Genomic DNA, 10,694 nt, shown 5'->3' with positions numbered 1-10,694 from the left:
CACCTCGTGCCACCCCCGTCACCGCAGCGCCCCCTCCTGCACCTCGGTAGCCCCATCACCCCTCTCCTCCACCACCGCAGCCACCCCGCCGCTCCGACGCCCCCTCCTCCACCCCAGTCGCCCCAGCGCCCCTCACCTCCACCCCCGTGGCCGCCCCACCGCTCCGGCGCCCCTCTCCTCCACCACTACACCCCCCTCCACCCCGACCGCCCCCACTCTGGTGCCCGCTCCTCCGGTGAGACCTTGTATTTTTTCCTATTTTTTAGATTTAGTTTAGGTTTAGTTTCATTTAGGGTTTGTTTAGTTTAGGTTTTGTTTTTGTTTTTTAAGTTTTGGTTTAGATTTAGTTTATGTTTAGTTTAGGTTAAGAAGAAAGAAGAAAGATGAATAATAATAATAATAATAATAATAATAATAAGAAGAGGAATAAGACGAAGGGGAGGAAGAAGAACTGTATTTTTCCCTATTTTTAGATTACTATGCTTAGTTTTTCAACATTTCTAGTTTTCTTTCATGTCTAAAGAAATCCCTAGTTTTGAAGGGTGCCAATTGCCATTGCCAACCAACCTACAAAATTAATTAAGTGTTGTTGATGTTGTTGAGCACAAGTGCGTTGCTTTTTTTTTCTCAATTTTCTTTCATGTCTAAAAACTTGGCTCTGTTCCAACTATGTCCATTTATCAAATATGATAGAGTTGAATTTGATCCAAGTTGGATTAGAGCCAAGTTTCTGTAGATATGGTCCATTTATCAAATATGGTTCTAGCTGTGTTTATAGATATGGTTCTAGATATGGTCCATTTATAGTAGATATGGTTATAGTTGTGTTTGCCTTTTATAGTAGACATGGGTACATGGGCAGATATGGTCCATTATAAATAGAGTACTAGCAAATTGTTTTGCCATTTATTGACTGTTTTGAAGTGCTTATTTCCTATGTTGCTTGCATATATTGACTGATTCAACTGCGATGTAATTTCATTTCATGGGGAATGAGTAGAAGAAGAAAACAGAGGTGTTCTTGCCATCATAAATGTCCACAAGTGCATTGCTTTTTGAATGTGAAATGATAACTTGGTATAGTTGATTATCTTCTGCTCAAAACTTCTGCTGCTGTAATATTGCATGATAATGCTGTAAGGGTAGTTATTGGTCTCTTCTGCTGCTTATCAGAGATGGGGGGAGGCTGCCACCGCAGACTGTGCTCTACCACACCGGAGTACGACTTGGAAGGTTTTGTGTTCTTCACGATCATACTTGAGAATTCCTCCAGCAGGCAGGTATATGAAAGGAGAGATCTCCCCTTCACCCATCTCTTTATCATAACTCTGATGTTTGCTACATCACTGCTTGACCCACGCTGCAGAGGCTGTCTGACACTTTTATGAAGATGTTGGACGGCCATCGGCCAAAGAATGTGAAGCTGCGAAAGGTCGACAGTGGGCTTCTGTAGCGACCATGATCCCAATGTATTGAAGTCTCTGTGTTCCAGTGTCATCCCTGGATCGGTAATCCTGACATGCACAATACTCGAGGAACTATAACAGAGTTCAATCACACACATATTACATCAAGTCCTCATAAAGAGTATGATTACACAAATATATCATGGCTGAAGGCCATCTAAGCTAAATGACTGCGGAAGCTTCGAAGGTAAATGAGTCGATCAACTCCAACGACATAGCTGAGTACAAGACAATGACCTATCGCACCTTATTTGTCGTCTGAGTGGTCTTCAACATGAGATGTTGCAGCCGTGTAGGTCAGCACATTGAGTATGCTAGCAGAGTTACACTGTAAAGCAATCAATGCAAGAACTAGTTCTACATGCAATATTTGGCTAGTGGAGGCTCTAAGTTTATGATTTTGCATAAAGCTAGTTTTTCCCTACAACAAAGGAATAAATTTATTTTAACTACTCCTAAGTTGTTACAATATTTGAGAAGGTTCCCCCAACTCAAATCCCAATTAAACAAGTATCATCATTAAAACCAATTCAAGTAATTAAAGAGTGTTGAGATCAACAATAATATCCAATTCCAGATACTCAAGATGTCCATAACCGGGGACACGGCTCACCATGATTAGTTTATACACTCTGCAAAGGTTGCGCACTTCTCCCCACAAGACTCGACCGCATCCATGATCGGAAGATCGAGACATAGTCTTTTTAAAGCATTTACTCTCTACTCGGAGTAGAATGGTACACCTACTTTCCCTCTACATCCGCTAGTCTGCCTCTTCGAGAGCTCCAACTTAGTTAACTATGCCAGAGCCCATAATGGCTTGTGGCTGCACACGGAAGTTTCTAGTCATGAAATATCATATGATCCCTTTGAGCCTGGGTGGCGAACCAAGGAAAAAGCACACGGATGCCTCGAGATTTCCCTTAATAGACAACACTGGGTTCCCCAGGTGCCTCAACCAATCCACCAAGATGTGTATTAAAGTTGCCACCTTAATGTTATCCCATGATTAATAACTCTCATAACTTCCATGTGAATCACGATCCAAACCCCGTCTACGAGCATGACTAAGCCATAATAAAGCATAACGTATATTCCTGGGGTGATCAAAAGGTATTAGGGTCCTACCTCAAGTACTACAACCAAACCACATGTTCCCAATCCTACTCATGCAAATATTTGGGGAGCAATACTAATGCATAATAAAAACTGGGTATGGAAGAGTATGATCAAAGTGTAACTTGCCTTGCTGACGATCTGCAAAGTCTAGAGATTCTTTGTAACAAGCTTCACACCCCGGGTAATCTAGCATAGATAAATAGTAGCATACATAAGCAATCACTAAAACGAAACAACAAGAAAACGAGAAAAGATCCAAATCAGACACGAAACAAGCAAAAGGCTAAACTAAACCTAACGGCATTATTACCATGTGGATTAGATCTTAATAGTAGGTACATGTGATTAGCTACGATTTGCAACAAGAAACAACTCAAACGAAGAAACAGAACTCGAGATACGAACGAAACAAGATTGTTTACTAATCTGAATTAAAGTTAGATTTTAAAGTGTCAAAACCTTGTTCGAGTTGGTTAGCCGGAAAGAACATATCGTTACGAAGATTTAGGCGCTGGTTTCATTTAATTTGGATAAATGAGCAAAAAAGTTAGGCTAGTTTTAAGATCAGGGGCTAAATCACCATAAAACTTATTCGCGGATAGGTACCTGGCTGAAAATAAAACTAAAAAGAAAAATCTACCGTGCGAACGTTCGTTAACAGAACTAATTTAACGAAAACTGTTAGTTAAACAATCTAAATGAATGAACGTTTGTCGGGGATATACCCCGCGATATGACCCAGCCGGAGTTATAACCCGGCTGGGGCTTGGTAAACCGGCAGGTGATAAACCGGCTGACAGTTAAGACAGATGGCTAAGATAGACGGTAAACTGGCAGGTGATAAACCGGCTGATAGTTAAGACAGATGGTTAAGTCAGATGATAACCCGACATGAGTTAAGTCAGATGATAACCCGGCAGACAATCATAAACCGGCAGACCATCTTAAACCGGCACCAGTCATAAACCGACAGACCATCTTAAACCGGCACCAGTCATAAACCGCAAACCATCTTAAACTGGCACTAGTCATAATCCGGCAGACAATGATAACTGGGTTGCCAGAGGTTATGAAGCCCGAGACGTTATGAAGCCCAAGATGTTAAGAAGCCCATGAAGAAAAGTCGGGATAGTTTAAGTCTTAGTCTGAGATGGACTCTACATGTAACCCGCCCCTTCAACTTATATAAGGAGGGGCAGGGCACCCCAAGAGGGGAGAGGAGAATCGAAAAGGTTAGACATAACTGGGAGATCCGGTTTACGGCGACTCCCTCGTGATGATAATGAGACCTAGCCACAAATATCATGTAGGGTTGTTATCGGATGATGTTCCCCGGGGCCCGAAGCTGTCTAAATCTTTGTCTTGTGTTGCATTTTCTTAATTCCGCTCAACCCCTCTCAAGCTACCACATAGATGCGTTGGCTCACGACTAAGTCCTCACACTAGGACATCTGACGTGTTAATTACATGACAGTTGGCGCCCACCATGGGGCCTGCGCACGGTGGTGTTGAGTTCTTGGAGGGAGCTCTTCAATGATCAAGAAGCTCGCGATTTGTTGAACAAAGAGGAACCAGTTTGAAAGGATCTATATCGTCTCCATAGTAAGCAGCCGGAACGATGTAAGAGATCTAAGATGAAAGAACTTTAGGGTTATGTTTTTTACAAGTCGCCGAAAAAAAAATCATGGCGATCTACCGAGACCGAGACAAAATATTGTTTGGGCTGTCATGGCCTCGGATGGAGTATGGTGGTTAGTCCATGATGCAAATACCAGAGCTATCGGATTATGAGTCATCCACCCAGTTGCAATATCCGGATGAAGGAAAAATAATCAGAGATCAAAATCAATTTTGAGACGATCAAGTCCAGACACGACCCGGCGTTGCGGCGAGTCATGAGGGAATCCCACAGGGCCAGTACTACTTGAGTATTACTAGATCAGACATGTTTCATCATCCGAGCTGGAAGAGATCGAGTACTTCTGGCGGATCATCAGAGCAAGTTTCAAAGAAAAGAAAAATATATGAGAAGGGAGGGCCTCGACTCGGAGGAAGATTCTCCACGGGATTGAATTCCTCTGTTGACTCGTTCTGTTGACCAGTCGGACTACACCCCGAGCAGCAGTAAGAGCGCCTCTGTTGACGCGCCGGGCTACAGTGCGGGTTGTTCATTGTCGTTCGCCCCACACCCTTGAACCGGCCCCGCTTCTAAACCGCCGCGTCGCCGGATCACCTCCTTCTACCGTCAACCCGCCCATGCCCGCTTGCTGCTGCACCCCTGCGCCGGCCTACTCCTGCTGGCTGGCCACGCCGGTCTCTGAATTGCTTCCCCTGCAGCTACTCGCCCAACCAACGGATCGCTTTCGCTGGCCTAGTGCCACATTGACCCGCCGCGGTCCTCTGGCGCCTCAAACCGCCGTCATGCCTTGAGCCGTTGGCGCCCCTCCATCTCCGTCAACCGCCCCGGCTTCTGGTCCGGTTCATCCCTGCCGGTTGACTCCAGTTTGCTACGTCAGGATTACTTTGACCCGATTCACCACTCGAAGGCACCGGACCCGTGAGCCGCCGTCGCTCACCTTTGCTTGAGTTGCTCCACGCCGGGAGCCATTGGCCAGCCTCCGTTTCAACAACAGCAGCGCTGAGCCGCTTCCGGCTGCGCTTGTGCTGCCCCGCTCATCGGTCAGCTACCGTTTCAAAAACAGCAGCGCCGAGCCGCTTCCAGCTATGCTTGTGCTGTCCCGGTCATCGGTCAGCCGCCGCCTCTGCTTTAGCTGGTTTTGGCCTTAAGTTGCCACTGCGGCCGGATGCTGTCGTGCCTCGTTCTCCAGTAACCCGGCCTTTGGGGACGTTGGGGGGCTGTTTGGATGGTGACCAACACTAGCCTTACCAAAAAATTGGTCACGCCCACGATATTTGGCTAGCGTTTGGTCTGGTACCATTTTTGGCTCGCCATCGTCGACTTGGGCGCGCCCGCGTACCGTTTTCGCCAACTCGCGGGCGAAACAGCGGCGCGGAAATCAGCCGCCAAAATATTGGCTGCCAAATCTGGCGCGAGCCAGCCACCGTGATATAAAAGGCACGATTGATTTTCCCCCACCTGTTCGCCACTTTCCCCATCTCTCTTCTTATCTCCACGCACAGAAGCGCTCTCGATCCAATCACCGGGCGGCCGCGTTCTGCGTCGGTGCCAGCTTCTCCGGCGGCCGGCGACCGGCGACGCTGCTCCACCTCTCGCCCTCCTCTCCCAGTCAAGCTACGCTCCAAGGTCAGCCACTGAAATCCCCATCCAACACTACTCCGATCCCCTTTTCTATGGTCTGATTTGTGAGCTCAAATCCCCATCATCCCCTTATGGATGTATGTATTGTACGGAGGTACTACTTGCTAGATCTGAGAATTGCTTGCTGAATCCTCTTCCCTGTTTGCTGGAAGTAAAATTGGAATGGGACTCCCGTGCATGTTGTTGGTTTGCTGCAAGTAAAAACATATGAGACTCTCATCCATATTCTTTGTTTTTTTGTGGGTGATCCATGTTCTTTATTTGACGCAAGTCAAATCACATGAGAATAATGATGTTAATTAGTTAATTAACCTGGTATGGTTCTGAAAGTAGTATGGTCTGTTCTTCCCTTTTTGTGCCATATGTATGGTCTCTATTTTTAGAACATTAAGGTGGATTTTTTGAAGTTGGATATACATAGTTAACTACTGAGACATGCTTCGATTTTTTGTCCATCAAGGTGTATTTTTTTTACAAGTTGTGCATCCTTGGTACTGGTTAGAAGCAGGTTTGCTTTCTAACATGTATCTTTTAGCAAGTAATCATTTGTAATAATGTACCAAGTTAGCTCATTCATATTTTTGTACATTTCATATTGACCCAGATGGACATGGATCAACAAAGATATTATTATTACAACATGTTGAAGCGGAGAACTCTCTGTGTTATTGTTCTACTCTTGGCCCTCTGGTATAGAAGCAGAGATGGTAGAAAATTTAGAGGTAAAGGCAGGAAGTATGGTCCATTAGTTCAGAGAGACATCTACAGAACTAATGTACTAATTAGGCTCTTTGACACATCGGATGCAACATGCATCAAGCAATTAAGGATGACTCGAGCTGTATTTTACAAGCTATGTAACAGGCTTAGGCAGAAGGAGTTGTTAAGTGACACATTTCATGTTTCGGTAGAGGAACAAGTTGCAATGTTCCTATACATGGTCGGTCAGCATCACACAAATTCATCTGTTGGATTTTGGTTCTGGCGATCTAGTGAAACAGTGAGCAGATATTTCAATATTGTCCTGCGTGCGATGGGGGAGTTAGCACGTGATCTAATTTATATTAGATCGACGGACACACACACAAAAATCACTAGCAGCCCGAACAGATTCTACCCGTACTTTGAGGTAATCCTTAGACCATAGATTTTTTTACTGATTATACAAGATCGGCCTAGCCCAAGCTTGACATGAACTTCCCTTTTTCATATTCGTAGGGATGCATAGGGGCACTAGATGGCACTCATGTTAAGGCTTGTGTTCCTGCTCACATGGTGGACAAATTTAGGGGCCGCAAGTCATATCCCTCCCAAAATGTGCTAGCAGTTGTTGACTTCGACCTTCGGTTCACATATGTTCTAGCTGGTTGGGAGGGCTCTGCCCATGATTCTCTTGTGCTAAAAGATGCCCTCTCACGTCCAACAGGTCTGAAAATACCTGAAGGTACATATACAACTTAACATACATGTTTGTCATTGTGGCGTTCCAACTTGACCTCAGCTCACCATTAGTGCAACACGGTTGTAGGGAAATTTTTCTTGGCTGATGCCGGGTATGCTGCAAGGCCGGGGATATTGCCTCCTTATCGTGGTGTGCGTTACCACCTAAATGAATTTGCTGGACCCCATGAACCAACTACTGAAAAAGAATTATTCAACCACCGTCATTCATCACTTAGGACCACAGTTGAACGAGCATTTGGGGCTCTTAAGAGTCGCTTCAAGATTCTTACTCGGAGGCCCTTCATACCTTTAAAATCTCAGATTAAGGTGGTAGTTGCTTGTTGTGCTTTGCACAATTGGATATTAGAAAATGGTCCAGATGAATATGTTGTGGATGAGGCGACATGGTATGCCAACCTCCCAAGGAGTAGTGGACGGGTTCGTGATGAAGAGGCTGACATACGTGAGTGGGCTGCCAAGCGTGATTTATTAGCTCAACAGATGTGGGCAGATAGAGAGAGTGCAAGTGACAATTGAAGGATGTAGTGTTTTGATTTTGAAGCTACAGATGTCGAAGCTTGTAGTGTATCTTTGATGTATTTTCATGTGAGGGAACAATTGAAGGATGTAGTGTTTTGATTTTGATGAATTTATGCAACTTATTTTATCATTGTAAGATTGTCTGACTTATTTTAGTATGTAAGCTTCAAGTGTTGCTGAAGATGGGTGTTTGTATGCTGGTCGGGACTATGCTTCTAGTGCATTTGTTTAATCACTTTAAATGGTTTGTGTTGGTGACCTATCTGCAGGTCATGGGGAAGCAAAAGCTCACTATAAAGACCGAGGAGGAGTCAAATCCTCGTGAGAAGTACATAACCTGGACTGACGAGGCGACAAGGTTTATGCTTGATTGGTACATTGAGCTTCGTAAGGACAAACCTGCAACTTTCAAGTTCAAGAAACAGCACCACTTGCACTGTGCTGATGCTTTGAATGGCAAGTTTTCTCTTGGTGTCACTCAAACCCAAGTGGACCGACACTACCGGTCATGCAAGGAGAAGTGGGGCTGGGTGCGTCGCGCCATGGCCAATAGTGGCAACGGCTTTGACAGGATTAATTTCACATTCACACTTTCTGAGTCAGAAAAACAAAACCTAAGTGTAAGTTTGTATTACTGTGTTCTCTTGCTTCTATCATAGTCTAATATGAAAATAGGTGGATAGGCTGCTATTGTCCATATATGTGCTTCCTATTCATTGTCCTTTATTGTGATTGCTTAGTATTTTACCATCTTTTTCTTTACCTTATGTGCAGAAAACTGCAGTCAATTATCTTACTAGACCCATCAGGTTTTTTAATCAATTGCAAGAGTTATTCTCTGACCAGTCCCATGCTGATGGCTCGCTTGCAACTGACCAAACCACTGTCAATGTGGATGATGATAGTGATGACAGCGAGGAAGTGAGGGAACTTGAGGCCAATCTAATTCCAGTTGACAGTGATGAAGCTGACTCTGACACTATTAATCGTCATAGTCCTAAAGTTGACTTGGAAGGCAATTCTTTAAACAAGAAGCGCAAGCACGTGTCATCTTCACCTTCCAAGAAGCCAACTAAGGGGAAAGCAAACAAGAAGGGCAAGATTTCTAATGATGATATGGCAGCCAGTATCAAGAAGCTAGCTGACTCTCTTGCATCTCCTATTGTTTCTGTGCAACCAATGCCACCTATAGATCCATATGCAAACCTTTGGAAGCGGATAAATGCCCTTACCATACCAGCTAAGGATAAACTTGAGATTGTAGCATATCTATCCAAGCCAGATCAAGATATCTTTCGTAGTTACCTCAACTATGCTGATGAAACAATTCTTGGACAGTGGGTCCTTAGCTTCTTCGAGCCTCGGTTTCAAGAAGATGGTGGCAATGGTGGATCTGCAACTGCTCACTGAATGGCCACATGACTAGATAGAGATTGCGGCTTCCTTTTGTTTACCGCTAGGAGCATGGGTAACATACATCATGCATATTTTGTCTATATAGAGCAGGCTGGGTGCATCATATTTTGTTTATATGGAGCAGACTTGGTGCTAGTCTGACTAGTATGACTTACTTGGTCTGGTAAAGACTTGGTTACTATGTGAATTTTATTTAGCCTCCTTGATGATTAATCTGATGTATCGAACAATATGAGTTATCTAATGTATTAGTTGAACCATGTCATTGTCAATTTATGAAATGCATGCTTACAGTTTGTCTCTCTGTGTGTTTCTAAATTGAAAATTTGTATTAATGTCATGTGATATATGTGAGGTAGTGTTTGATGCTGATCACTTTTTGGCTGGCATGCATTTTGGAACCAAACCAAACACAGTCCAATCAAGGTTGCCAAATATTTGGCTTCAAACCAAACGCTGGCCAATGGTTTTGCCAAAAAGTTGGCAAGTGCTATGGGCTACAAACCAAACAGCCATAACCTGCCAATTTTTTGGTCTTGCCTTCAAGTTGGCCATACCAATAATTTGGTAGGGCTAGATGGGGAACAATCCAAACATACCCTGGATCTTCCCTCCATGAACTTGAAGTCGTGCCTCTGTTCCTGTGGTTGCGGGCGCATCCATGATCCGCTGGCCGCTTTAGCTCGCCTCTGCTTCCACACACTGCAGGGCCATCTTCCTACCGTCACCGGCCCTCCGCTGCCGGACTACAGCTCCACTTCCCACTATGACCCGGTCTTGCCGAATCACTACCAGGTCACCGCTGAGCGGCCTCGCCGAATCACCGCCGGGTCACCGCTGAAGCAGCCTTGCCGATTCGCCCCCGCATCAAGGCTGCCGTGGCCACGACCCGACCCGCTTTTTCTTGCAAGAGGGTGCTGGCTCGCTGCTGCCTTCCTGCTGGCCACGACCGCGCCTCTACTGCTGCATGGTGAGCTGCTGCGCCGCCATCTGAAATGCTCCATCGAGCCACCCCGTGCTGTGAGTCACCCGCCGTTGCGCCTGGCCAGTTTAGGCCACGACCAAGCCGCCGCAGTCCCGCTGAGTCGCGTCCGCGGCCCGAGTCAAGCTGCATGCGCAACCCGCTGTATGGCCTCCCTCGCTGGCGTCGCGCTCGGCCCCTGCTGGGTATCGGTATGATCTCAAGTCATTGATTCCATGGACCATGGCAGAGACAGCAGTGATTGAGATAGAGAGAAGACAAGTCTGCCATGGAAATAGCACTGGAAGGGGTGGCTCTCGCTGGAGCTTAGAAGATAAGGTTGCCAGCGATTGGGCCCTACCAACGTGCGTGTCATCCGGAGCCAGCGATCAACAGAAGGGAAAAATCCTACTTCGGGCACTACATCAGGAAAGAGCTCTGGACCCATATTTAGCCGTGAGCTAATAAT

The 10,694-nt window shown here is 45.5% G+C and overlaps 2 protein-coding genes across 2 annotated transcripts; both read left to right on the top strand.

The window, feature by feature from the left end:
* Positions 1 to 5,501: 5,501 nt before the first annotated feature.
* On the top strand, positions 5,502 to 9,524 carry LOC123162133 (uncharacterized). Its single transcript, XM_044579929.1, has 3 exons — positions 5,502 to 5,850; positions 8,118 to 8,468; positions 8,623 to 9,524. The coding sequence occupies exons 2-3, from the start codon at positions 8,121 to 8,123 to the stop codon at positions 9,256 to 9,258; spliced, it is 984 nt and encodes a 327-aa protein (XP_044435864.1). The 5' UTR covers positions 5,502 to 5,850; positions 8,118 to 8,120; the 3' UTR covers positions 9,259 to 9,524.
* LOC123162132 (protein ALP1-like) lies at positions 5,844 to 8,102 on the top strand. Its single transcript, XM_044579927.1, has 3 exons — positions 5,844 to 6,994; positions 7,084 to 7,309; positions 7,394 to 8,102. Exons 1-3 carry the CDS (start codon positions 6,470 to 6,472, stop codon positions 7,843 to 7,845), a joined length of 1,203 nt encoding a protein of 400 aa, XP_044435862.1. The 5' UTR covers positions 5,844 to 6,469; the 3' UTR covers positions 7,846 to 8,102.
* Positions 9,525 to 10,694: the final 1,170 nt, after the last annotated feature.

The sequence above is a fragment of the Triticum aestivum genome, chromosome 7B (genome assembly GCF_018294505.1).
Source record: "Triticum aestivum cultivar Chinese Spring chromosome 7B, IWGSC CS RefSeq v2.1, whole genome shotgun sequence".
In the NCBI taxonomy this organism is placed as follows: domain Eukaryota; kingdom Viridiplantae; phylum Streptophyta; class Magnoliopsida; order Poales; family Poaceae; genus Triticum; species Triticum aestivum.
The sequence above is the reverse complement of the archived record's forward strand: the minus strand, read 5'-3'. Positions and strand labels throughout refer to the sequence as shown.

Excerpts from the sequence above, each read along its gene's own strand:
- LOC123162132 (XM_044579927.1), top strand. The coding sequence starts at position 6,470 with ATGGACATGGATCAACAAAGATATTATTATTACAACATGTTGAAGCGG. Across the intron at positions 6,995-7,083 it reads GATTCTACCCGTACTTTGAG|GGATGCATAGGGGCACTAGA; the intron begins GTAATCCTTAGA and ends TCATATTCGTAG. Across the intron at positions 7,310-7,393 it reads AGGTCTGAAAATACCTGAAG|GGAAATTTTTCTTGGCTGAT; the intron begins GTACATATACAA and ends ACACGGTTGTAG.
- LOC123162133 (XM_044579929.1), top strand. The coding sequence starts at position 8,121 with ATGGGGAAGCAAAAGCTCACTATAAAGACCGAGGAGGAGTCAAATCCT. Across the intron at positions 8,469-8,622 it reads CAGAAAAACAAAACCTAAGT|AAAACTGCAGTCAATTATCT; the intron begins GTAAGTTTGTAT and ends CCTTATGTGCAG.